The following is a 26,501-nucleotide window of genomic DNA, read 5'->3' as shown; positions in this document are numbered from 1 at the left end:
CCACTTTCATCGTACATTTTTATTCAAAAGAGTATGTTTCTTGTTTGGCTATGTGCGAAGGACATTAATGGGAAGCTAGAGCGTCCATGGCCGCACAGAGAGGCCCCTAATAATGCTCCATACAACAAAGACATCCAGACTAAAATTCCTAAAATTAAGGCAGCTAAGAGAATATTACTACAATGTGGAATCAGACGTGAAATTGAATTTTTCCAGGTTCTATTGTTCATTCTATGTTCTGGAGGTAAATGTGCAACATGTTTCATATAGGGGAGATCAGCTTGTGTTGATGTTGATGGGACTGTTAGTGAGTTTGTCCATTCATCTGATCTTGCTGTTTTTGTTGAATTTAAAAAATATCTTGGCGTTGTGGACATTTCGATGCCCCTTCGATTTCCCTTGAACCGATTGCGAGAAATTGATTATGCAAACTATTATTTATTAAGTCTACGTGGACATTTTTATTAATTTAATTTTGTACTTTTTGGTAATGAATTTCCAATTTTCCGTTGGATACTTTTATCTGATCTTGTACCAAGTGAATTACTTTGCATTTTAAATGAAGTAAATCTTTTATGAATTCTCTTCTGGATAATTGGATGTCCCTGTGGGTCTCTTGTATTGCATGTCGGATATTACACGTCTCTGGTGCACATGTCATATTTTGTAAAAGAATCTCGAAAAATGTCTTTAATTATCCAGTTAAACGATTCATTAGATATATCCAAAAGTTGTGTAGACATAATGACATTCTACATATTGAAATGACATTAAAATCCGCTTCAAATGTTTTCTACGTTGTTTCAATGATGGCGCGTACGGTCGCAAAATGTGTATATAACCCCGTGCAAAATTAGATCGTGAAAATATATATGTAATGTCGAAATTTTTAGTTTTATAATTAATCCCTTCACGAAACATGTTTCGCGGATGCTTCTTAATAAGAAATAAAATACAGGTATGTTTCATACAAAAATGTCTATTTTTACGGACATTTCTGATTTATTGCAAAACACGGTAATCAAATTTTCAACGCATTTACCACGTTTGTCCTTCTTTCTTTGTTTAATTTTACGGCTTGGACATTTGGAATTATTAGTCGGCACCACGCTTATCAAAAAGAACAAAAATTTGCCGTCGCAAATGCACACCGCCAATTCCTCCAAAACGTCCTCCAAAGTGTCCTAATCGACATCCTTGTGATGGCGTACCACGAAGTGACTGCCAATATACTCCTGTGAAAATACCACAAAATCCAAAAATTAATAAGAAGTTTATTGATAATCCTGATTGCCCCTGGTGTAAGAAGAAATGATGCATAATTACCATGCTGTGTAAAGTAGGTATTTATTATTCTACGAAATAAAAAAAGAAATGTAATAGGAAGTCATTAAATCTAATTTATCCTCGGTTTCTTTTCTGGGGGTGGTTTCATGTCCTTCTTTTCAGTCTTTATTTCTTGTTTGATTTCCACAGCTGGAAAGAAATGAAACCATTATACAATCGAAAAAGATTAATTCAGTGTCATTTAAGAAAAATATTATACATACAAGGTTCAGTAATGGTTTGAATAGGCTTTGGAACTGGTAAGGGAAATTTGCGTGTGAGTTCTGCGAGTAACATATCAACCCTCTGACGCTGGAATAACGAGCTAGGTTCTTCTCTAACAGGAACCTCTTTTTTAGCAGTTAACGCTTTCCCATTTTTCAAATCCCATGAATATCCTTTACTGGGGTGATATCGAGAACAGGAGCTAGCTTCTTCAAAAGCTGATTGTAAATGATGTACTGTGGATAACTAAAAAGTAAAGTAAATAATATAATATGTAAAATATGTTGTCTGTAATTTTAATTAATTAATGTTATACCAATCTAGAATTAACAACTGATGCTAAATCTGGTGCCTGGTATACCACTCCTGCAATAATATAGTAATCTGCTAATGGAGTAACTTGGGTAGCTGAATGACGATGTTGTTTTCTAATTACATATAAAATAGGTTCCTGTACATGAAGTAAGATGTACTCCGATCCTGTCATATTCCTAGAAGAATTAATTGTCATGTTTATCTAATATAATGTTTATATATTTTTCACACTTACGTCAGCTGATCTGTATTTAAACGTTGCATTTTAACGATCTCATTGTTGCAAGTTCTATCATAAAATGGATTACTTCTTTCGGAAAAATAGTCCATTATGTTACTACTATTGAGCATAGGGATCCAAGCACTATCATGCCAGGAAAGTCCCAAAGGATTTTCTGGAACAGAAGCTTGAACAAATTTAATGTAAGAAAAGAATTATAGGGTTAGAATTTCTAATACATTTTAGATCTTGTAATGCATAATATTTACCTGGTACAGGTGGCCGACCGGGCATCATTTTCGGTTTTCCTCAACTATTCAGAGTTAATTAAGCCCTTTCTTGTATAAATAACAAATTATAAATTAAACTGATGATGATAAACAATATTTGACAGTGCTCAGATATGTTTATACCTTTGACAGCCACAATAGAAAGTTCTTCTCAAGCACTACTAATTGGCGAAAACATGTAGGCTATTGGTTCTTGAAAAATACCAGTTGAACAACAGCCAATAATATGTTGACTTTTCCTAAGTGTTACTATTTCTGAAAAGCTCATTTCCAACAAAGTTGTATTTGAACACATGGTTACCGGATATACGTCATGTGTATTCCAAGTTGTCAATTCTAACCTCAAAGAGACACATTCGCTGTATTGTATCTATATTTGGGTACATGTGTTTCTTGTACTTGATTCCGTAGAATACAAATAATTGTGACTTAAAATGGCTTTGAAGCTTATTGCAAGTTCTAAAAATCCTCCTGTGGGTATGTCTCTTACTTGAATATTGTTTTTAAACCATCTGCTACTATTTAAATGATATATAATCCTGACAATATTGAGCCGGTCGTTTACTTCATAATTTCATCATTTATATTTTTAGACGATCACTTATATATATGTTTTAAACAAGAATTTCATAAATCGTTAATGTTATGATTTTCTAGCTTATTTCGCTTGTATATTATAACATAATCTGTCAACTCTATTAATTGTTTAAAAATAAAGGAAAGACAAGTTTGTCGTAGATTGATTTCAATTTTATAACCGGTCAATTTTTAGGTGCATTGCTTACGACAGAAGTATTAGAATCTGGAGGAAAAATTAAAATTGCAATCTCTTGGTCTAATAATATTAAACAACCTGCAGTTCTTCAGTTCTTTAATGCGGATGATAAGTTGATTGGCGAGACTAACAATGATGTTAGTCGTTACTTGGCACGAACCGTGGATACATCACTATATGGTATATTTTGTCTTATATAAATTTATAAATTTTAACTTAAGTATATCCAATATCTGGATATCTTTGAAAAAAAAAACTAGATTATAATATTATACTGCATGATAGTATCATAATACTAATAAAAATGATAAGATATTAAGATTCAGAATGATGCTATGTAAAGGAAATAGTTTTATACGTATCATTCATTATATAATGCTGTTAGTTAAAAGATCAACTTTTAAATTTTATTTTAGGTGGAAATGATATGATTGAGAGAACTGAAGTGGATCATTGGTTGTCCTTTGCAATAGGATCTCTAAAATCATCTACTTCTGATGCTTTGACATACTTAGATCATGCATTAGCTCCAAAGACATGGCTGGTAGCTAAACATTTCACCATTGCTGATATTGCAATTTTTTCTGCGCTGTACGATCTACAACCTTCAGAGGGTTTTAATAAATATCCTCATATTAGTAGATGGTATACTCAAATCCAATCAATGCCTACTACACAAGCAGTACTGCAAAACGTTGCAAAGAATAAAACATCAATCTCTAAAAAAGGTTCTGATAATGGGGGAAAACAAAGCAATAAAGATGGTAATGCCTCACATGGTAGCAAAACTAGGAAACAGGAAGGAACGTATATTGAACTTCCTGGGGCAGAAATGGGTAAAGTAAGTTCATTCCCTCACAATATCTACAGATCAAAATATTTTATTTATATCGATGTCTCATGTTATAGGTCGTTGTACGTTTTCCACCTGAGGCTAGTGGCTTCTTACATATTGGACATGCAAAGGCTGCACTTTTAAATCAATACTATGCAGAGGCATTTAACGGGCAGCTTATTATGAGATTCGATGATACGAATCCTGCAAAAGAAACAGTGGAATTTGAACAAGCAATCTTGGAGGATTTAGCGATGTTGCAAATAAAACCTGATCGTTTCACACATTCATCAGATTATTTTGATTTGATGCTCGAGTACTGTGAACAACTAATTGAGAACGGCAAAGCATTTGTCGATGATACGCCAGCTCCGGTTATGAAAGAGCAACGTGAGCAAAGATTACCATCATCGAACAGAGACGCTTGTAAGTCCACAGGACACATTTTTACCTAATCAACAATGAGTGCATCTTGTGTTTTAATTGCTTTGTACATTATCCAGCAATCGAAACTAATTTAAAGTTATGGGAGGAAATGAAGAAAGGTACTGCAAAAGGGCAAGAATGTTGTGTCAGGGCGAAAATTGATTATCAGTCGACAAATGGTTGCATGCGAGATCCAACTATCTACAGGTGTAAGCCAGAGCCTCATCCTCGTACTGGGACAAAGTATAAGTATGTATAGTTTTTCATGTAAATACGTACTTTATATTTGATGTATCAGATATTAATGGTACTTTTATTTTTTATAAAGGGTATATCCCACATACGATTTTGCCTGTCCTATTGTGGATGCTGTTGAAGGAGTAACACATACTCTACGTACAACTGAGTATCATGATCGAGATGTTCAATTTTACTGGCTAATAGATGCTCTTAAATTACGTCGACCTCACATCTGGGAATACTCACGACTGAATATGACCAACACTGTTCTCTCTAAACGAAAGCTCACATGGTTTGTGGCGGAAGGATTAGTAGATGGATGGGATGATCCTCGTTTCCCTACTGTACGTGGTATTTTGAGAAGGGGTATGACAGTAGAAGCTCTAAAGCAATTTATAATAGCACAAGGAAGTTCTCAGTCTGTTGTCTTTATGGAGTGGGATAAAATTTGGTCATTCAACAAGAAAGTCATCGATCCCATTGTTGTCAGGTATGTAAGAAATATGGTATAATTTTTCACTGTCATTAAACATTGAAATTATTAATTAAATGGTTGGTGTCATTTCTCAGGTACACCGGTTTGAATGAGAATGAAATTGTACCTGTTAATGTCGAGGGTGCTACCGAAGGATGGTTGACTGTTCAGAATCATCCAAAAAATCCTGAGAAAGGTACTAAACAGGTGCGGGTAGCACCAACTGTTCTTATTGAGAAAGAGGATGCTGAAGCGTTAGTAGAGGGTCAAAATGCGACCTTCATTAACTGGGGAAATCTATTAATTAAGAAAATAAAAAAAGAGAAGGGCGTTGTAACAGGAGTAGATGCAAAACTTAATCTCGACAATAAAGATTATAAGAATACATTAAAGTTGACTTGGTTGGCTTCACCAGAAAATAAGCAAAACGCTAATAACGAAGATCATAAATTGATACCTTGTTATGCAGTATATTTTGACCATATTATCAGTAAGCCAGTCCTCGGAAAGGACGATGACTTTAAGGACTTTATTGCCAAAGATACCAGAGTAAGTTCTTTTTGAAATAGATAATATTGCTTATATCTTTTTTTAATTGATTCAGTTTTTTTACTATTTTTAGAAAGAGGTCAAGATATTGGGTGAATCAGAATTGAAAAGGGTCACTAAAGGTGAAATAATCCAGTTGCAAAGAAAGGGTTTCTTCCGTTGTGATGTACCTTTTGCGCCTGCTAGTCCTCATTCTTCTCGTGAACAACCCCTTATTTTATTCAATATACCTGATGGACACACTAGTACTTCCACAGCCACCACTAAATCTGTCGCCACTACTGCTAAGTCAACAGGAAAACAGGTAAGTTCATTGTTGGGTAATAGCCACCTGCAGGTTGTGATTCAATCAGAGGTATTCATATAGATACATAGAGTGCTTGTAATAAAAGCTTTCAATTTCTACTGGTCCCTACTCCGTTCTCCATTGCTTTTCACTAAAGGAGTGGGGATCACGAATGTCCTTTCTCTAGCATAAACTTTACTTTCTGTCAGAGCAGTGTACATTTTGAATCGTTTTATCGACTACGTGATTTTGATGTTGTCACCGTATGGTTTTGTGAACTAAGTAATATTCATATACGGTACTGAGAAATTTAGCTAATATGGAAAACATTTTTTACTAACCAAATTATTGGGGCCTAATATATTTTAATTCAGATACTTCCATTTCTTTTAGATTCAAAGTAATAACGCTGAAGAGTTGAGCGCTAAAATCACTGCTCAGGGTGAAAAAGTACGACAAATCAAAGCAGCAAAAGCTGAAAAAGCAATAGTTGACGCAGAAGTGAAAATTCTTTTAAGTTTGAAAGCAGAGTACAAGACAGTTGCAGGTTCAGATTGGAAGCCAGGTGCAGTGGTGAAAGGATCAGAAAGTGCAGTTACTCCAAACGATAATATACAACAATTATCCGAAAAAGTAGCACAACAAGGAGACAAAGTAAGACAATTGAAAGCTCAAAAGACAGATAAGAAAGTGATAGATCAAGAAGTCAAAGTTCTCCTTTCCTTGAAAAATGATTATAAAGCAGCTGCTGGAGTAGAATGGAAACCTGGTGCACCTACAGCTGTACCTGTGAGTCCAATAGAATCAGATGCAAGTAATAATTCATCGGAGAAGATATCTAACGATATCACCGCACAAGGAGACAAAGTGAGACAATTAAAATCAGAAAAAGCTGATAAATCCAGTATCGATAAAGAGGTTAAAGTTCTTTTAGCTCTGAAAGCTGACTACAAATCTGCTACAGGCAAGGAGTGGAAGCCGACATCAAGTCCACCTAACAGTGTACCTGCTGGAGTTTCAACCATTGATGCCAGTGTTCCATTGCCAAACGAGAACATGAGGACGGCTGACGATATATCACAAGAGATCACAAAACAAGGTGATAAGGTTAGAGAATTGAAGACATCAAAAGCTGATAAAGCCACGATCGATAAAGAGATCAAGACACTGCTATACCTTAAAGCTGATTACAAAGCTGCAACAGGTGCGGATTGGAAACCAGGTGCTGCACCTGCTAAACCTACAAAAACCGAAGGTAATGATATTAATGAAGAGATCACAAAGCAGGGGGATAAAGTAAGACAACTAAAAAGTTCAAAAGCAGAAAAAAATATTATTGACCAAGAGATAAAGATTCTTCTGAACTTGAAGAGTAAGTACAAAACAGAAACCGGCCAAGATTGGAAGCCCCCAGTATCTGCAGGACTAGTCAAAGAGTCAAAGAAGCCTGAAAGCAATTCGAAGAAGGTAGACAAATCTAATAAAATGTTTGAGAAGCCAAATAAGGAATCTACTAGTAAAGATGTTCGGAGTCTCAAGACTGGTACGAGGTTGGGTCTGGAGGCAAAAAAATCTGAAAATCTTTCCGACTGGTATTCACAAGTAATTACCAAGGGGGAAATGATAGAATACTATGACGTCTCGGGATGTTATATCCTCCGCCCATGGAGTTTTGCCATATGGGATGTGATAAAGGATTTCATAGATACTGAAATCAAGAAAAGGGGTGTACAGAATTGTTACTTCCCCATCTTCGTCAGTCGTGCAGTATTGGAAAGAGAAAAGACCCATGTCGCAGATTTTGCGCCGGAGGTTGCTTGGGTTACCAAAAGCGGTGAATCTAATTTAGCTGAACCGATTGCCATTCGTCCTACGTCCGAGACTGTCATGTATCCTGCATATGCAAAATGGTTGCAATCACATCGCGATCTTCCTCTCAAGCTTAATCAGTGGAATAATGTGGTGGTAAGTATTTACTGCTTGATATTAAATCCTTTTAATTTATAGGTATCTATTATTGTAATGTATATATATGTCAAATCACAGAGATGGGAATTCAAACATCCACAACCATTCCTACGTACACGTGAATTTTTATGGCAAGAAGGTCACAGTGCATTTGCTACAAAAGCTGAAGCTGATATAGAGGTTCTGGATATATTAGAACTTTATGCTAGAGTATATGAAGAGTTACTTGCAGTTCCAGTAATCAAGGGTCGCAAAACAGAAAAGGAAAAATTTGCTGGTGGTGATTACACTACTACAGTAGAAGCGTTTATCTCTGCTAGTGGAAGAGCTATTCAGGGAGCAACGAGTCATCATCTAGGACAAAACTTCTCAAAGATGTTTGATATTGAAGTCGAGGGTGCTGATGAAAGTGGCGAAAAGATATTTGTTTATCAGAATTCCTGGGGAATGACTACAAGGACTATAGGAGTCATGATAATGGTATATTCAGTGTTTTATTTTTGCATGTACGAGTGAGATATAATTGGAATCTTTAAATTAAATTTTTATTAATGTTAAAGGTTCATGGAGATGACAAAGGATTGGTATTACCACCAAAAGTAGCTGCCATTCAAGCTGTCATTGTACCTTGTGGAATAACAGCATCCACTACTCAAGAGCAGCGAGAGAATCTTCTCTCAGAGTGTGCCAAGCTCGAGGATGAATTGAAGAAAAATGGCACTCTCAGAGTAAAGGGGGATTATCGGGATAATTATAGCCCTGGATGGAAATTTAATCATTGGGAACTAAAAGGTGTTCCTGTTAGGGTGGAATTAGGTCCCAAAGATTTGGAAAAAAAACAAGTTACCCTTGTTCGAAGGGATAATTCTGCACGCCTGGTAACATCGCGAGCCGATGTGTTCTCCAGTGTATCGAAGTTGCTTGATGAAATACATTCGTTCTTACTAAATAGGTAAAGTTGCATGTTTTTGGGGGTTTCCCTAATAAGACTTTAATATATTCATTTTTATGCCTATATCATAGAGCTACAGTTGAGTTAAAGGAACATATTACGGAAACGAATGAGTGGAGTGAATTTTGTACATCGTTGGATAAAAAGCACTTAATACTAGCACCCTTCTGTGGAGAAATATCTTGTGAAGATCAAATTAAAGCTGACAGCGCAAGGTAATATTCTGAAATTTAATCTCAGAATGGCAAATTGTCTAAAATAAATGTTACTCTAATTTTCATGATTGCAGAGAGGATGTAGGTGAGGAACCAGGAGCTCCAGCAATGGGTGCAAAGGGCTTGTGTATACCCTTTGATCAACCAAAATTTGCTTCTTTGAACACTCTTAAGTGTATTCATCCAAGTTGTACCAGGAAGCCTAAATTCTATACTTTATTCGGTCGCAGTTATTAAAGTCAATTGAGTTTCAAGTGCTGGATCATTGCAGTTTTCTTTTAAATAAACCAAGTTACTTTTATATCAATGTTATTCTCATTACTCTACCCCTACCACTATACTAAATGTATAAATAATTTTATGAAACTTACAAAGTCGTAAAGTGCAAGATCATTTTTATAAAAATTGGAAAAACTTAAGAAATAACATTGAACAAGAGTTTTTTGGACAAATTACGTCATATATGATATATGGCGTCATCTGTCATTAGTATACGGTTCTTTGTGTCGACCTACACGTTGCTCTAAATAATAATCTAACCTGTTACCCAAGCCACAATGGAGAAAAATTCTAGCGTACATCGCGTAATTTTAGAAGAATATGGAGTGCCGAACGTGAGTCATGAAACAGAAACATATAGAAATATTATTGATGTATAAATTATAAAAGTTTAAGTCATCTTACAGGCTGCTGAATACTCTAACCTTCAAGCTAATGAGCTATGGAATTTCGAAAAGTTTAAGGAGGTACTATCTCAATCGAATTATATATTTGAAACATAATTATAGCTACTGTGTTTTGCAGTAATATTTTTTGTTACTGTTTTAGAACCTAAAAATACGTGTTGTTAAAGAGTCACAGGATGGAAGGGAACTCGAGTTTGATCTAATTGGGTGTTCTGCAGCTTTGGCAAATGCATTTCGCAGAATTCTTTTAAGTGAAGTACCAACCATGGCTATAGAGAAAGTATTCATATTAAATAACACCAGTTTAATACAAGACGAAGTGCTTGCTCATAGGTAAATTTTATCATAGGTACCTTCATATCATTGTTACTGATATATTTTAGTATAGTTAATGTTAGTTGCTTTATAGAATAGGATTGCTGCCATTGCGTGCAGATCCAAGACTCTTTGAATATCCTTCTAATCCTGGAAATGAAGAAGAAGAACCCAGTGATCAAGATACATTAAGATACGAAATGAAAGTGACATGTACATGGAATCCTCAAGCTCCTAAGGATTCTCGACGACCTGATGATATTTATCGTAACAATAATGGTAATGTGTACTATACAGTGAGTGATACACAGGATGTCAGTCTTACTAGTTTTTTGATAGTTTACAGCAGAGATATTAAGTGGACTCCAATTGGCCGGCAAGCGGAACTTTATCCAAAAGGAGAGGAACAATTGGGTATGTTAGAGGGTGATATTTTGGTGTGCAAAATGCGTCCTGGTCAGGAAATCCATGCATTTATGCATGCAGTCAAAGGAATAGGCAAAGACCACGCAAAATTCTCTCCAGTCTGTATGTATAAAATGTGTTATATCTACTGTAATTGGAATTCTTAACTCTATTTTACAAACAAAACTTTTTATTTTAGCAACTGCTACATACAGATTACTACCAGATATCAAATTAACTAGACCAGTAAAGGGTGAAATGGCGGAACTACTGAAAAATTGTTTCAGTCCTGGTGTAATAGAAATAGTAAAGAATAAGAAAAATGGAATTGAAAACCGTGAAGCAAAAGTTAAAGATCCCCGTTACGACAGCTGTTCTCGCAATGTATTTCGTTATGAAGACCTTAAAGATTGTGTACAATTGAGCCGAGTACCGGATCATTTTATTTGTAAGTATACAGTGACCTTATGCTACAATATATTCTAAACATTGATCTTGTAAGATTAGGCAGAAATCAAATAATGTAATATATAATATTCACAATGTAAATTATATTTTATACATTTCAGTTACCGTAGAATCGGTAGGTGCATTGCCTCCAAGTGCGCTTTTCTTGGAGGCCGTCAAGATTTTAAAAACGAAATGTAAAACTTTCATAGAAGAGATAGATAGCATCGAGTAGAATAACTTTTTGTAATGATGACTAGATAATAAATTTGTATCAATATTTTAATTGCTGTTATTTGAACAATTTTTCATGTGCGACAATATTTCCGTCATTATTTCTTGATTTCCATGGCAACCAGCAAGCACAAGTATTCATAGTCATAAATTATATGTCATGAGACAATGTCAAAAAGCAATGTTAAATTAACGTTTACATTTACCTAAAATCTCTTCCGAAATGTTGTCGAAAAATTCATTACGAGTAGATAATTTTTATTAGCGTTTTTTGACTAAATCTAAAAAGATGGCCATGGGGACTTGCTTTGGTTCAAAAGAAGAGCAAATTTACATGTTAGAATTGCTTGTGGATCATATGACCCTGAATTCCGATAAGCTGACAGAAGTGGGAACAACACCTTTAAGCGTACGATTAAAATTTATTGATTTTCCAATATTTGAAATTGCCCAAGATGATTTTGCCGCTTCAAAAAGAAAATCGGAAAAGGTACCTACAGTAAATATTCAGCCAAAGAACGATGATGAAGCCATTGATTTCAATACCGGTAAATCATGTCTCTTTTCTAAACAACCACGAGAATTGGTGCAGTTAATGCAAACAAGGCCAATGAAAGTCAGTATACATAAAGTAGTAACCAAGAAGATTTGTGATCCTGAAGAAGAGGAAGTTCCTGTTTGCGGTACCCAAGTGCCCCTTTCCGGTTGTCTCTGCGACCAAGTAGCAATGGCCATGAATGATATTGACCGTTTACCTAAACCGTACACCATTAAAAATACATATAACATGGTGGATGTTCGTGGAAAACCATCAGGAACTATTGCAATATTCTTGAAATTATCATGTTATGGAAAAAGCATTGCAACTCACTTTGCTGTACGAGATAAACTACTATTATTCAAAACTCCTGAATCTATGAAAGAATTTCAATGTACAAGAGTTTTACCTACAGAGGAGGAATTAACAGAAAGGAAAAAAATTGCTGAGCATAATATCTGTGTCCCGGATGAATATAAAGTAGCGGTAACAAAGCCGACTCCAAAAGTGGAAACTATTATGAGTCTTATACCCGTATGTGAGAAATTAATTGAAAAGGACCAATGCTCTAAAAACATTACAGTTACTAATCCGCATCAGGCGGATATAAAGGGCGGATTGGTTCCTAACACAACTACCTTTGGAAAACTGTTACTGAAAGACGACAATAAGGGTGACTTCCTAGATCTGGCAGATCAAACTGATCCTAGTTGTGTATGCAAACCAGGGGGCACATTCATGAGAAGTTTCACTGGAGATTTTCCATGCACTGGTGCAAATTGTGCAGGTGGATTATGTATTGGAACTAGATTACTTGATCCGTTTCCTAGAAATTATCATGGTGGTACAGAAACAACCCCATGCTATACCGGTAGTTGTTGTTCAGGATCAATACAAAGTGGTGGGTCAGGATGTTGTAGTAAACGCAGGTTGAGAGGTGGTGGTGAAGAAAAATCAGGTATTGAGACTAAAATACATTTTTGTATATTTTATATCTTAGATGTTAAACGTGTAATAATTTCTGCACAGGAAACGTCTGTGGACTTGATCAGAGCCAAACAAAGAAGTCTACCGATAAGGCAAAAACTTGTAAAATATGTACGCAGAAACCTTGTAAGGGAGTCGACTGTTTAATTCGAGCGTTCAAGGAAACGCAAGAATTTGTGGATTCTATTGGCAAGGTACCTGGGATGGCTGGTTTGGGATTGATGGATCCTTCGGAGAGTCCATACTTCGGACGAGAACGGGACCACAAGCAAAATATCTGTACTAGTGTAAAGAATCTATGTGATTCAGCACCCCAACATCAAAACCATTTGACTTCATCATCTCCTTTGTCTCAATCTTCACCAATTACCACAAAGTCATCTGTGAAACAAAATAATAGTCATACTATCACTGGTTCAATTCCTGTATCTGGACATACAGTTGCACCAACAGGATTATTAGTAAATTCACGATCAGGTCGTGAGGTTCAGGCACATTTGACAGATCATGCACATCTTACCTCGATGAAAACGAAAAAAAAGGAAGAGAAGATAGAACGACATAAAGAGCAAGAAATGAGTCTTCACATGCAAGTAGAATTTGAGAAAGGTCCTTGTGGTGAGGTAAAGTGCAAATCAAGAAGAAAAAAAAGGGCGCAGGATGACATTGGATCCGATCAATCTGCACCAGGATTGTCTCTTCCAAAGAAGCCATTACCATCTCTAAAGTTGCAAAATACTCTTCCTCTGAAACCGAGTAAACATGGAAGATCATATAAAAACAAACATCATAATCCAAAACACAGAATCCATTATCCAGGACTAATCGGTGATCATTCTAGAACGACAAGTTCCTATGTTAAGGTGAGTAAAAGAGTAATGAAAGCTGTGAAAGCCGCAAGAAAATTATTGCCAGGCATTCATTATGGCCATAAGAATTGTGTAGATATGAGAATGAGAGTGCCAGCTAATATGGGTTGGCTTTGGAATTCATTTGATACACCAGGTAGATTAAAACCACGTCTTGGTTGGAGGCCAGGTGCCATTTCGAAATACTTATATAATTTGATGATGAAGGCAAAAGCGGGTTCTGAACCTACTTCAGAGAGTAGACCAGCAACACCTACGAAGAGTAAAAAAACCAAAGCCACTAAGAGCAGAAGTTTTCAGTCAATTGGAAGAAACCATCGCATTAAGAAAAAAGAGGGCGAGAATGATGAGATTGAGTTTCCACCGACTTTGCATGTTCATAGAAAGGATGGAACGTACTACGTTACTATGTATCCAATTAATAGTGAGAATGCCGAAGACTCTACTGTGCAGAAACCTGTGAAACCACTTCAATTCAAAATTACTAAGAATAAAGATGATGCATCAGTGTGCTCTAGTTCATCAGCATCAGATATGGAAATTGAATTCTCACCCCCTGCTGCTGTCAGTCGGTATCGTAAGAAGCCTGATCAGGTGCACATCGACACACAGGTGAAGCAGCAGGAAATATTAGATGCTTTAAAACCTGCTTCATCCCCCAAACAAAACAAAGCAAAAAAGGGTGATAAAACAGTAAAAGGAATGGATAATACAGAAAAAAAAGGAAAAGGAAAGAAGTAATACATGTAATCTATGTAGATAAATCATGAGAATGAAATACGTCTTTATTATTTTTGATCTGTTATTATAATTGTTTTATTGCTTTGTACCTCTCTAAATTATTTGTGCTTACGTGGAGGTTGCAGAAAATGTTTGTTAATACGAAGCCAACCTTTACTTGTATCTGTAATATGTAACAATAAATTTGTTTCATTATTTCATTATTCCACAATCGCACATGAAAAATACAGAGAGATTTTCATTGTAATTACTTCTTTTGCCACTACTTGTAAGACACAATAACCCGTATTCAGAACAAGCTCTTAAAGTAAGTAACGAGTCGCTGTTAGTTAAAAGTCACTAACACATAATTGTCAACGCGCGTTATTAACAATAAAAGCGAATTCTGAATACGGGTTAATATGTCCACAGACAAGTAGCGAGATGCTGGGAGATGCTCAACCAGAGATGAGCATACTACTCATCTCTGGCTCAACTGGGCTCAACACTACGGTTTTAGCAGAGGCTAAACGCGTGTAGTGTAGCTACTCATCACTGGTAGTAGTTCATGATTCATGTTCGCAGAATGGGAAATGGCGGGAATCTATAAGAGCGCGTCAACTTCACATTTACTATACATTGTAAGGTTAAGTTATGCAGTTATTTGTATCGGATACGATTCATTGAACCATATCATAATATAAAAAATGCAGACGTTACGGAATACTGGAAGATTTCGTCCAGATCGAAAGGAAAATAAATCAAATAATGTTACACCAAATCTAAAAGATCTAAGGTTTGTAGGTAGCTAGTACAGTATGTGTGATTTTGTAGCGCAAGAGAATTTTTTTTAATTCTAATATGCATTTTAGAGAAAATTCAGCAGAAGGTAGATTGGTGCAAGCAAAGGAAAACTTAAGATTGGACGCCTTATATGGCTTTCACAGAGTGACCGATGTCAAAGAGAGAACAGGATATCTTATAAACATGCACTCCGTAAATAGATATTTAAATATTGATTTAAATATTGACTTATGGCGAGTATTTCATGCATCTTATATTTCTTGTAGACTGAAATTATAGAAGATGACAGACAATTAGTCAGTGGAGTGGATTATTACTTTTTAGAAGAAGATGGTACACGTTTTAAAGTTTCCGTACCCTATCAGCCATACTTTTATATTTTATGTCGTAAGAATACATTTGAAGAAGTATCAACGTTTTTATTTAAAAAATTCAATGGAATCGTTTTAAAGATTGAGACTGTTTCCAAGGAAGATCTGGATTTGGTAATTTGATTATATTTTACTAAATCATATCTCAGTTCTTATTATACTCATAAAATTAAGACTAATCAAATGAAAGTATTATTTTACACTATGAACATTGTGTCGTTTCTTATAGCCTAATCACTTAACTGGTCTGAAACAAAAATACTTAAAATTGTCATTCTCTAATTTGACCAACTTGATGAGGGTAAGACGTGAGATTACGTCTGCAGTAAAAGCCAACAAAGCACGTGAAAAGAGTCACACATATTACACTGATTTATTAGCATCTTCTTTAAATCCTTATGATCAGCAGACTAACAAAAGACTTTCTGACAATATGGATAGTGTTTTAGACATCAGGTAGGTCACCAGTCCTAAAATGGAGCTGATCACAACTCTGTTTTAAAATATTAAAGTATTGTTTTAAATTTTAATATTTTCATAAATTTTATTTTAGAGAACACGACGTGCCGCATCATGTACGCGTATCTATAGATACAAAAATATTTGTTGGAGCGTGGTATACAGTAGAGACTCGTGGATCAGAGCCCCCAATTATTCGTCGGAGAGAAGATATAATTGAAACACCAGAACCCATAGTATTAGCATACGATATAGAAACAACAAAGCTACCGTTAAAATTTCCTGATGCAACCACTGATCAAATTATGATGATATCATACATGATAGATGGCCAGGTAACAATGAACAGTGCTTGGAATTCCGTAAAAGAGAAACTACTTGTTTAACTTAATATAACGGCTGCCTACAAGAACTATATTTTCAGGGATATTTAATAACGAATCGAGAAATCATTTCAACGGACATAAAAGACTTTGAATATACTCCAAAACCAGAATTCGAAGGTTTCTTCACAGTTTTCAATGAACCTAACGAAAAGGCCACAATACAAAAGTTCTTTGATCACATAAATGACGTAAGACCTCATATATTTGTAACGTATAACGGAGATTTTTTCGATTGGCCATTCGTGGAAACCAGAGCAGCAGTACACAATATGGATATGAAAGAGAGAATTGGATTCGCACAAAGTAGAGATGGAGTTTATGCAAGTAGAGCAGCCATTCACATGGACTGTTTGTCGTGCGTATATTATCATACATATACTTTAGAAATAGAATGTTAACTTTATTGAACAATAATCAATACGTTGTTTTTAAACCAGGTGGGTAAAACGTGACTCGTATCTCCCGGTTGGATCACACGGCCTAAAAGCCGTAGCCAAAGCAAAGCTACGTTATAATCCAATAGAAGTTGATCCAGAAGATATGTGTAGATATGCATCGGAAGAACCCGAAATGTTAGCAAATTATTCAGTGTCCGATGCAGTGGCGACATTTTATCTTTACCACCAATACGTGCATCCTTTTATTTTTGCACTGTGCACTATTATTCCTATGGAACCGGATGAGGTACTCCGTAAAGGATCTGGCACTCTCTGCGAATCTCTTCTCATGGTTGAAGCTTTCCACGCAAATATTATATTCCCAAATAAGCAAGAGACTGAATTAAATAAGCTTACAAAGGATGGACACGTTTTGGACCAAGAAACATATGTAGGAGGTCATGTAGAGGCTCTCGAATCTGGTGTATTTCGTGCCGATATTCCTTGCCGTTTCAAAATAATACCAAAAGCAGTGGATCAGTTGATAGACGGTATCGAAAGCACCTTAAAACATGCTATAGAGGAGGAGGAAAAAGTTCCATTGAGTACGGTAACAAATCTGCAGGAAGTAATTGAGGAGATCAAAGCAAAATTAGTATCTCTAAAAACACAGCCATTCAGACTTGAACATCCCGTGATTTATCATTTAGACGTAGGCGCCATGTATCCTAATATTATATTAACTAACAGATTACAACCATCTGCTATGGTTAATGAAACTATATGTGCAGCTTGCGATTATAATAAGCCTGGTGCCTTATGTCAGAGGAATATGAAGTGGACCTGGAGAGGAGAGTACAGTAAGTTATAGGAACGGAAGATCAAAATCTCTTCCCGACGAATTTTTACTGACATACTGTGCTTTTTAGTGGCTGCTGGTTACGGTGATTTTCAAAGAATACAGCAACAATTAGAAATGGAAAGGTTTCCTCCAAAATTTCCTGACGGACCTCGTAGAGCTTTTCATGAGCTGTCGCGCGAGGAACAGGCTATGTACGAGAAGAAAAGATTAACCGATTATTGTAGAAAAGCTTTCAAAAAACCCAAAATAACAAAAATGGAGGAGAGAACGCAAACTGTTTGTCAGAAGGAAAATTCATTCTATGTGGATACTGTAAGAGCCTTTAGGGATCGTCGATACGAATACAAAGGCTTAACGAAGGTAGCAAAGCAGCAAGTAGCAGCTGCTGTAAAATCTGGTGATGCTGGTGAAATAAAATCAGCAAAAAATCGAGAAGTTCTTTACGATTCTCTTCAGCTCGCTCACAAGTGTATTCTGAATTCCTTTTACGGATATGTCATGAGAAAAGGGTACTGATTCTTGTATCTTGAAATCATTACTGTACGTAGTTAAGTATTTAAAAAAAAAATTAATTAATTTTGTATGACAGTTCGCGATGGCACAGTATGGAAATGGGTGGAATTGTCTGTCATACTGGCGCTACTATTATTATGAAAGCTAGAGAAATTATCGAACAAGTAGGACGACCTCTGGAATTGGACACTGATGGTATTTGGTGTGTACTCCCAGCATCATTTCCTGATAACGTTATTATCAAGAGTGAACATTCAAAAAAACCAAAGATCAACATCTCATATCCAAATGCCGTACTGAACTTTATGGTGAAGGTATGCTGTCTGCTATACTTTCTTATAATCTTAATTAATTTGTATCAGTATTTGGATATGATAAATATTAACTCTGGCAGGATCAATTCACGAATGATGTTTATCACGAGTTGGTGGATCCGGAGAATCTAGATTACACAATCAGAAGTGAAAATTCAATCTTCTTCGAAGTTGACGGTCCTTATCTGGCAATGGTTTTGCCCGCCGCAAAAGAGGAGGGCAAAAGATTGAAGAAACGTTATGCTGTTTTTAATTTTGATGGATCTTTAGCCGAATTAAAAGGTTTCGAAGTGAAGAGAAGAGGCGAGCTTCAACTGATAAAAATCTTTCAATCGTCAGTATTCGAAGCCTTTCTCAAGGGAAAAACTTTGGAAGAATGTTACGCGTCTGTTGCTAAAATTGCTGACTATTGGCTCGATGTATTGTACAGTAAAGTGAGAATAGTTATAATGAAATATTAGTTTTAAATATAAGAAGACTTTAATCAGCCAAGATAAATTGTAGGGTGCAGACATACCGGATTCTGATCTATTCGATCTGATCTCTGAAAATAAATCAATGTCCCGCAAGTTGGAGGACTACGGAGGACAGAAATCGACGTCCATTACAACGGCAAAGAGATTGGCTGAGTTTTTAGGAGATCAGATGGTCAAGGATGCAGGCTTAGCTTGTAAATTTATAATATCCAGGAAGCCTCAAGATTCTCCGATTACGGAACGGTAAATTAGATAACATCTTTGACCTTCCGCCTACTGTTCCAATGATATCAGCTGAAGATTGCATTTCATCTTTACTTTACAGAACAATACCAGTTGCCATATTTCAGGCGGAGCCCAGCGTAAAGAAACATTACTTACGTAAATGGCTAAAAGATTCGAGTTTGCAAAACTTTGATATACGTCATATATTAGATTGGAATTACTATATTGAGAGACTCGGTAGTGTAATTCAAAAGATTATCACCATACCAGCAGCGATGCAAGGGGTAAACAACAATGAATTATTCAAGTCCTATCTCTGGATCTGTTGATCTGATGGCTGATGTAAATTTTTATTATTCCAGCTCGCGAATCCTGTTCCAAGAGTACAGCATCCGGACTGGTTGCATAAAAAGTTGCTCGAGAAAAATGATGTCAAAAGACAACGTACAATCACGGAATTATTCAGCGTGACACCCAAGCCTACTACTTCTGATAGTAATACTGCGAATGAGGAACCAAGAGACATTGAAGATATAGCTGGGGTATCTAATAACTTCCGACGTCCGATGTGCACCGTGAACAAAAGAAAAAGAATTCCATCAGCGGAGGAGGAAGACAATAATAAGAGTTGGAGGGAGGTTTTAGGTCCACCGCCTCCTATGGGAAAAACAAAAGTAAGAAATTATTTGTACTAAATATCAATATCTCACGATAGAAACCAATCTCAATCTATATGCTCTTTTTAGGAAGAAAAACAAGAGTGGATAGCGTACCATAAAAAGAAGTGGGCTTTTCAAGCTAAGCAAAGAGGTGAAAAAAGAAAGAGCAAACGAAGTAGAACGGATGTAGAGAAAAGTAGAGGTACTGGAGGTGTTGTACGAAATCATAACATCGCTACTGTTAGTGGCTTCTTGAAACGAGCTCAAAGAATATTATTCGAGACGCCTTGGCAAATAGTTCAGGTACAATATACAAATTTTCAAAAAAATCATTTTACAATTAACATATGAATATCGTACATTAGATTGTAGAAACCAACGAACCGGGTCTCTTCAGATTATGGGCGCTTGTTGGCACGGAGCTACATCAATTGCGACTTATTGTGCCTCGTATATTTTACATAAATAGTCGCAAAGAGAGGCCTGATCCAGGACCGAGTGATTCTTGGAAAAAATGCTCCAGGATATTACCTCGATCGCGTAAAGTGTATCATCTCTATCAATATACCGTGCCTGAAGAACTTTATAGAAAACACAGTCAGTAAGTTCCTGGTGGAAGAGCGAGAAAATTGTGACAATAATAGTATGCAGTATCAAATACTTATTACTAATTTTGTATCACCTTAAAAGGGAATTGATGGAGGACTTATCAAAACCAGACGTTGAAGGAATATATGAAACGCAAATGACTTTAGAATTTCGAGTGATTTTACAATTAGGATGCATCTGCACTGTGGACAGAAATGAAGCACTCCAAATGAAGGACGGCGCAGATACTTTCAATTTGGAGCAATTAACATTCAAAAGTATCTCTACGCAACCATATTTGAAGGAGGTAAAACATTTATATCTTTGCGGATCAATAAATTGCTAATTATTTAAATTAGAACTAAGAATAGATTATTCGATATTATCTGTTTCAGCCAGGAGTTATGAAACACATTTTCCTGTATCACCATTGGACGTCAAATCGTCAAAAAGCAATGTGGGGTCTATTCTTAGGACCAACCAAAAAAGGCCATGTTTTTGTATTGGACACAGTCAAAACAAATCAGATGCCTAATATGAATACGTTATACATTAATGAGAGGAATGCGATGTAAGATGTATTATAGATCGTTCGAAGTATTTCGAAAAATAATGAATTATTAATTTCAGGATTCAGAAAAATCTGGAACGTTGCGTAAAGGATTTACCTGAAACGATGCGATTCGAGGTCACAGTAGAAACAAATATTAGATTCATCCGGCGTACGTTGCAGAATGCGTTACAAGCATATAAGAATGAAATGAAAGGAGCAACACTAATAGCAGTACAATCACCAATGGGTATTACACTATTCCATAAGCCATTTTAGTATGACGAGTCAATACTAAATTCCAATTATTCAATGTGTCTAGATATGTCAACGTTAACAAACGAGATGCCGGTGCTAAATGATTTCCCATTAGTAAACACACATGTTCAAGATGTTGAGAATTTATTCCATACACTCGATTGGCAAAGAGTAGTTTCAAAATGCATGATCCATCATTACTTTAAGATGGAACAAATTCTGGATTTGATGGCAGAACAAAGTCGATTCTTTCATGCACCAATTGGAAATATACCAGCTGATCAAACACTGTTTGGTGCTGATTTATTCTACGCTAGACACTTGCAGAAACACAATTTTATCCTATGGTGTTCAGCAACTGAGAGACCTGACTTGGGCGGTAGTGAAAATGACGATAACAGGTAAATTTAATTTTATGGATAAGAATAATCATATGTAAACTTACTTCGCTGAGCTATTAATTTTTAAACTTTAATGATATCATTGTTAAGACTGTTGACGGATTTTGCTGAGAGCTCAAGTTGTGCAGCTAATAACGCTGGAAGCTATTCAAGTGTATGCATAGAATTGGATGTTGAAAGTTTGGCTGTCAATACTTTACTACAATCTCATCGAATTAATGAAATAGATGGTACAGCATCATTCGGTGCATTCCATAATATTCCACAGGCAACTTTGCAGGTATTATATAGTATCTGTCTCATGCTGTTTCTTTAACATTGTTTTTGTCAATGTTTCTTTTATATATTTTGCACTTTTTAGGAAATGGTAACAGGGGATTCAACAACAGCAACAATACCTAGCTATGATGAGACAGCACTTTGTAGTGCAGCATTTAAAGTATTGAGAAGTATGGTCAATGCATGGCTACGTGATGTGACTGTCTACAGAAATGTATTTGCTGATTATCAGATCATTCACTTTTATCGGTGAGCAAATACGAAATAGACAATACTGTGAAAACTGTAAGTCATTCAGTAATATATTTAATTCATCATTTTAGATGGTTGCGCTCGCCAAATGCATTACTCTATGATCCGGCATTGCGTCGTACGTTGTATACGTTCATGAGGAAACTATTCGTGCAGCTCATTGCTGAGTTTCAGCGACTGGGTTCTATCATTATATTTGCAAATTTTAATAAAATTATCCTCTGTACCAAAAAGAGGACCATAACCGATGCCGTAGGCTATGTAGAATTTGTCGTACAGTCAATTAAGAATAAGGAGTTGTTTCATAGTATTGAAATCACTTACAACCAGTCCTGGGAATTCTTAATATGGCTTGATCTGGTAAAAAAAAAGTTTAATTATAATTTACTTGTTTGATGGAAAGAATTGTATTAAGAATTGTTTATTTCAATAGGCAAACCATGCTGGTGTCAGGGGAAAGGTACCAAAAAGTTTGGAACAGGATGAGAGTGAAGGGATTTTAAACGAAGATCCTGAAGAAGAAGAGGATGATGATACAGTAAGAAGTAATATTATATTTTAAATATGTCGCTGTATTTGTTTGCTACATCAATTTCTTTGATTTTTCTAGCCTGAGATTGTTATGAATTGGAATATTATGCAGTTCCTTCCTGAAGAGGCATCATGTCAAGCTAGTTTTAGTGCGATTATAGCTGGCTATATAAGTGCTATTTATCAGTTCATGTGCGAAAGTGACAATGCCAACATGACTCCGCGACCGCGAAAAAGACGAAATACCAGCCTAAGTCAAACATTAACAAGGCCACTTGGATTAGGGGCATTAGAAAACACATCTGAGTTTGCTAAAAGTCTTATAATGGGTGAAATGTCTCAAAAACTTTTCCAGTAAGTAATCTTGTTCAATTCTGTTTGCATTAATTGTATCCAAGCATGAGAGACTTTATGTTTGGCAATCCTACTTTTGCAGAATTGTTCAAAAAATCTATAAAAAATTACCAGAGAAGGTTTTGACCTTTCAAGAAAATCCAAATTTGGATTTAGGTGGACATGAGAGTATAAAAATTAATCCTGCACTAGAATTGATCAAGTCGATATGCAAGGTACTGAACAAAGAAATTCTTCTCTAACTCAGTGGTATGTACTATGCTAGCTAATAATGATTTTGATTCAAACTATAGGTCTTATCTTTGGATAAAGAAGTGGAAGAGGAGGTGTATGGTTTGCAAAGGAATTTGTTACGCATAATTGGTGTAGGTTGTTTCAGCGACCAAGCAGAATGGAAGGATCCATGTATATCGTTTATATTGCCAGAAGTGATTTGCAAGGCATGCAATCACACGCGAGACATAGACCTCTGCAAAGACACGTATCGTGGCACCGAAGAGAACAAGTGCGTTATCCATTATTTGCTGACTGTCAGTTTAAATTACGCTGGCTCGTAAGGCAAGTATCATTTGAACAACAACTCACGCACTCAGTTACATTTATTTTTTGCAGAGAAGTATGGAAGTGCCCACTTTGTGAAATGAGCTACGATAACGATGAAATTGAATTCTCTTTACTGGACATAATGAATCGTAAAAGTATGGCGTATATGCTGCAAGATTTGCAATGTGTCAAATGTTTTGAAGTTAAGAGGGATAACATGAATATAATTTGTTCATGTGCTGGAAATTATAAGACTACGATTACTAGGAATGAAATGTTACAATTCGTTAAGACCGTAAAGTCGATTGCTACAAAATTTAAAATGTATGTTTTGTTAGAGGTTGTTAATAGCTCCGCACTGCTTCCTACATTGACTCCTTAATCATATAGATATGTTTTTTTAAATAAAACTGTGATTGTATTATTTTGCTATGAAACGTGTTTATCATTTTTTTCCCCTAATAAGGATTCTGTTCAAATTATGAAATGAATATCTCAAAGAAGTGGAGGCAATTAAAAATATATACAAATTATTAGATGTTCATAGTTTATGTTCAGTTATATTATTTTTAACTGTTTTCATACTGAGATACGACAATTGGTAATATATGTTATCTACATGTAGTGTTATATTTCTAGTTGCTCGAAGAGACACCTGCATCCACTTTTGGGTCTGTAAAATAAAATATGATATATGCAAATGCAGTAATGAAACGTGACTATAAAAATTTTGTATATTGAAAAACTATGAACTATATGAAATTCGTATCGTGAATTCTGAAACAGGATGGATATATTTTGTAACTGCTAAAAATATGATTTAAATCATCCAAAAATTACCAATCGGTAAATAGATTACAACTTACCAGTGAATTTGAACTGGGGAAATTGGGTCATATCTGTGCCTGAACCACCTCCATATTGTTTCGCAATTTTCTCCAATTCAGCTTGTCTTTCCTTTACAATTTCAGGATCATCAATAGATTTGCCACCCCTGTATACAACATAGATTTTACATAAATTTATACATAATCCAATGTAAGTATTCCCAAAGGGTGATGCATAAGAATAATGTAGTACATACGCTGTTTTTGATTTGTATTCACGTAGTTTGTCAAGAAACAATTGCTGAATTGGGTCAGTGGCTTTTTGGAGAGCTGGACAAACAATTCCAAAATTACGCTTAAAGAGCTTAGGTACACCAACAGCAACACGGGAGGTCAACATGGTTGTCTGAAAATTGAATATTTTTTTATGATTATATGTAGTCTTTTATAAAAAATAATGTTATATTAAAAAATATAATAAATATTCTAAAGGAGTCAAATTGTACAGCTATATAAGGTGAGATAAATATCTGCTATCTACTATAATCTGTTTAACTATTGATAAATACAAATATGTGCTCGAATATTCAAAGATCATACAGAATATCAATAAAATTTAATATTTGCATTATATAAAATTGCTTGCGCTCATTATATAATAAAATACAAAATTTAGAGGTTATAGTCTATTCCATACTCGTACATGAATTGGAATAAATGACATTGCAATTTCTGCATACGCGTAATATTGGGAAAAAGAATTGCACTTATTACGTTCATATTAATCATTCAAAATAAATGGTATTTTGTCAGAAACTTACACTGTAAATCGGTGCAAATCTCAAATTATCAGCTACTCCGAACAAATATGGCTGACAGGCAAGAATCCACCTACAGTAGTAATCGATGACAATATAAAATGGAACTATAAACGTTAATTTAATATTTGCGTAGAAAAATAATTGATTAATAAAATTCGAATATTTAAATAACACAAATTACGTACTCAGTGCTATTAATAATTAAACATTATTACATATCCATTGTGTAATTGACTAAGTTACGTACCCTTTTCAAAAAATTCATTGTAGCCAACTGTAGTTCCAGGCCATTACAAGTATCGTAAAGTTCAGATCGTAAAATATAAAATTACACTTTTCTAAAGCTATACGATTACTTGACAAACTGAAAATCTCTTAAATGAATCTTAACAAAGTATATCTACGTCCATGTGACAGCAAAAGAGCAACTCATGCTCAAAACACAAGATATCAAAATAAACTGCTACTTCCATTCAGAGATTTCCCAGGTAAGTATACAATTTTATTCAAGCCATTTTATCTAATTAACGCATACAAAATATTCCCAAGCCATCTTAAACTACGTTCTAATATCATCTAGACGAAGCAAGCATCATTAAATTTCCTAATATAGCTACAGAATTAATGTTAATCAACCCGTTAAAATATTCTGTATTGTGATCTTGCTTTTCCGAGAACAACAAATTTTCTCTAAACATCTAACCCACTTTTCCTCATTTTCATTCAATTCCATTTTCACGTATGTTCAGTATCGAAGGATTCGAAAATGAAAAAAAAATTTGAATCAGCGCTTAAAATTGAATAGCATTCTAAAAATGGTAAGTCCTAATATTGGCATCACTGAGGTACACGAGGCGCTACCTTTCCACCAATCAGAATCATATCCCCACTCTGTGTCCCTTAAGGCGCGGTCCCAGTGGAATAGTAGTAACGGGAGTAGCCAATGAACTACGTCACAGCAAAAACTTTCAGCCAATAAACATCGAGCAGTGATCTCGAGGGAGGCTAAGACCCGTTCTTAGTTTCATTCATGAACGTCGAGACGCAGCCATAATATTTAATTTGTAATCTGTATTGTGTACGGTGCACCGCGTAGTGCTACCGATGTGCGTGCGCTCCGGTACTCAGTTTTATACGTGATCTTTGGTTCCTTTTTGTGAAAGTTGTACGTTTGTGTTATACATTGTTCTGTTCGGTTGTTTACAATTGTTTCATCCTGCCTCGTGAGATCCCGCTCGAAGCTACAGGTAATTTATATATCAACTACTTAACCTCGGTGTCGTCTCACAACACTTGACGGACACTATCCTGTATCAAGCGTGTCATCAATTCGTGATAATTTATTCGTCATCT

At 35.5% G+C, this 26,501-nt stretch overlaps 8 protein-coding genes and 1 long non-coding RNA gene across 15 annotated transcripts in view; 5 read left to right on the top strand and 4 right to left on the bottom strand.

Annotated features, from left to right (window-relative positions):
- Window positions 1-6: 6 nt before the first annotated feature.
- LOC112493764 lies at window positions 7-954 on the bottom strand. Its single transcript, XM_025080815.1, has 2 exons — window positions 482-954; window positions 7-398 (listed from the first exon to the last, which is right to left on the bottom strand). The coding sequence occupies exons 1-2, from the start codon at window positions 659-661 to the stop codon at window positions 24-26; spliced, it is 555 nt and encodes a 184-aa protein (XP_024936583.1). The 5' UTR covers window positions 662-954; the 3' UTR covers window positions 7-23.
- Window positions 955-959: 5 nt separating this feature from the next.
- Window positions 960-2,667, bottom strand: LOC107263646 (mediator of RNA polymerase II transcription subunit 6). 4 transcript variants are annotated; one of them, XR_003058477.1, is made up of 7 exons: window positions 2,500-2,667; window positions 2,356-2,420; window positions 2,102-2,273; window positions 1,868-2,042; window positions 1,551-1,797; window positions 1,327-1,476; window positions 960-1,235 (listed from the first exon to the last, which is right to left on the bottom strand). XR_003058477.1 is itself a non-coding variant. In XM_015731089.1 (5 exons), exons 1-5 carry the CDS (start codon window positions 2,381-2,383, stop codon window positions 1,397-1,399), a joined length of 702 nt encoding a protein of 233 aa, XP_015586575.1. In that variant the 5' UTR covers window positions 2,384-2,526; the 3' UTR covers window positions 1,323-1,396. The 4 variants fall into 4 exon arrangements, 1 of the variants encoding a protein (XP_015586575.1); XR_001536737.2 differs by having other exon boundaries at window positions 2,356-2,424; window positions 2,500-2,639; XR_001536736.2 differs by having other exon boundaries at window positions 2,356-2,547.
- Window positions 2,174-9,398, top strand: LOC107263614 (bifunctional glutamate/proline--tRNA ligase). Of its 3 annotated transcripts, none has more exons than XM_025080765.1 (13): window positions 2,174-2,289; window positions 3,149-3,331; window positions 3,568-3,992; window positions 4,061-4,412; window positions 4,490-4,661; window positions 4,741-5,142; window positions 5,223-5,676; window positions 5,750-5,980; window positions 6,356-7,927; window positions 8,009-8,410; window positions 8,491-8,882; window positions 8,954-9,097; window positions 9,172-9,398. In XM_025080765.1, the coding sequence occupies exons 3-13, from the start codon at window positions 3,579-3,581 to the stop codon at window positions 9,332-9,334; spliced, it is 4,698 nt and encodes a 1,565-aa protein (XP_024936533.1). In that variant the 5' UTR covers window positions 2,174-2,289; window positions 3,149-3,331; window positions 3,568-3,578; the 3' UTR covers window positions 9,335-9,398. The 3 variants fall into 3 exon arrangements, with proteins under 3 accessions (XP_024936533.1, XP_015586473.1, XP_024936536.1); XM_015730987.2 differs by lacking the exon at window positions 2,174-2,289 and adding an exon at window positions 2,712-2,853; XM_025080768.1 differs by lacking the exons at window positions 2,174-2,289; window positions 3,149-3,331 and having other exon boundaries at window positions 3,574-3,695; window positions 3,791-3,992.
- Window positions 9,399-9,479: 81 nt separating this feature from the next.
- LOC107263640 (DNA-directed RNA polymerases I and III subunit RPAC1) lies at window positions 9,480-11,236 on the top strand. Its single transcript, XM_015731072.1, has 7 exons — window positions 9,480-9,711; window positions 9,784-9,843; window positions 9,926-10,116; window positions 10,193-10,377; window positions 10,438-10,626; window positions 10,703-10,951; window positions 11,073-11,236. Exons 1-7 carry the CDS (start codon window positions 9,655-9,657, stop codon window positions 11,183-11,185), a joined length of 1,044 nt encoding a protein of 347 aa, XP_015586558.1. The 5' UTR covers window positions 9,480-9,654; the 3' UTR covers window positions 11,186-11,236.
- A 23-nt stretch (window positions 11,237-11,259) lies between these two features.
- LOC107263618 lies at window positions 11,260-14,383 on the top strand. The gene is made up of 2 exons (XM_015731002.2): window positions 11,260-12,680; window positions 12,752-14,383. The coding sequence occupies exons 1-2, from the start codon at window positions 11,474-11,476 to the stop codon at window positions 14,317-14,319; spliced, it is 2,775 nt and encodes a 924-aa protein (XP_015586488.1). The 5' UTR covers window positions 11,260-11,473; the 3' UTR covers window positions 14,320-14,383.
- Window positions 14,329-14,798, bottom strand: LOC107263661. The gene is made up of 2 exons (XR_001536739.2): window positions 14,571-14,798; window positions 14,329-14,482 (listed from the first exon to the last, which is right to left on the bottom strand). It is a non-coding gene; the product is annotated as an uncharacterized LOC107263661 (long non-coding RNA).
- A 154-nt stretch (window positions 14,799-14,952) lies between these two features.
- Window positions 14,953-23,937, top strand: LOC107263604 (DNA polymerase epsilon catalytic subunit A). Its single transcript, XM_015730974.2, has 27 exons — window positions 14,953-15,094; window positions 15,171-15,294; window positions 15,369-15,587; window positions 15,703-15,929; window positions 16,027-16,267; window positions 16,357-16,673; window positions 16,756-17,555; window positions 17,625-18,066; window positions 18,147-18,384; window positions 18,465-18,818; window positions 18,889-19,103; window positions 19,186-19,369; window positions 19,448-19,759; window positions 19,832-20,047; window positions 20,110-20,345; window positions 20,435-20,639; window positions 20,728-20,903; window positions 20,963-21,132; window positions 21,205-21,541; window positions 21,632-21,821; window positions 21,903-22,069; window positions 22,144-22,432; window positions 22,506-22,610; window positions 22,683-22,957; window positions 23,040-23,172; window positions 23,251-23,462; window positions 23,570-23,937. The coding sequence occupies exons 1-27, from the start codon at window positions 15,006-15,008 to the stop codon at window positions 23,880-23,882; spliced, it is 6,786 nt and encodes a 2,261-aa protein (XP_015586460.1). The 5' UTR covers window positions 14,953-15,005; the 3' UTR covers window positions 23,883-23,937.
- Window positions 23,938-24,030: 93 nt separating this feature from the next.
- LOC107263654 (ATP synthase-coupling factor 6, mitochondrial) lies at window positions 24,031-25,218 on the bottom strand. The gene is made up of 4 exons (XM_015731103.1): window positions 25,149-25,218; window positions 24,585-24,733; window positions 24,367-24,494; window positions 24,031-24,173 (listed from the first exon to the last, which is right to left on the bottom strand). The coding sequence occupies exons 2-4, from the start codon at window positions 24,725-24,727 to the stop codon at window positions 24,136-24,138; spliced, it is 309 nt and encodes a 102-aa protein (XP_015586589.1). The 5' UTR covers window positions 24,728-24,733; window positions 25,149-25,218; the 3' UTR covers window positions 24,031-24,135.
- Window positions 25,219-26,155: 937 nt separating this feature from the next.
- LOC107263629 (protein C-ets-1) overlaps window positions 26,156-26,501 on the top strand; it is an 81,277-nt gene continuing 80,931 nt past the window's right edge. Inside the window, exon 1 of one of the 2 annotated variants that reach the window (XM_015731039.2) lies at window positions 26,156-26,395. The gene's annotated coding sequence lies outside the window, so the exon portion shown is untranslated. The remainder of the gene's footprint in view (window positions 26,396-26,501) is intronic. The other variant, XM_015731049.2, reaches the window with a different exon arrangement.

The sequence above is a fragment of the Cephus cinctus genome, unplaced genomic scaffold (assembly GCF_000341935.2).
Source record: "Cephus cinctus unplaced genomic scaffold, Ccin1 Ccin1_scaffold0013, whole genome shotgun sequence".
NCBI classification, from domain to species: Eukaryota; Metazoa; Arthropoda; class Insecta; order Hymenoptera; family Cephidae; genus Cephus; species Cephus cinctus.
This window is presented reverse-complemented; position numbering and strand designations above follow the sequence as displayed.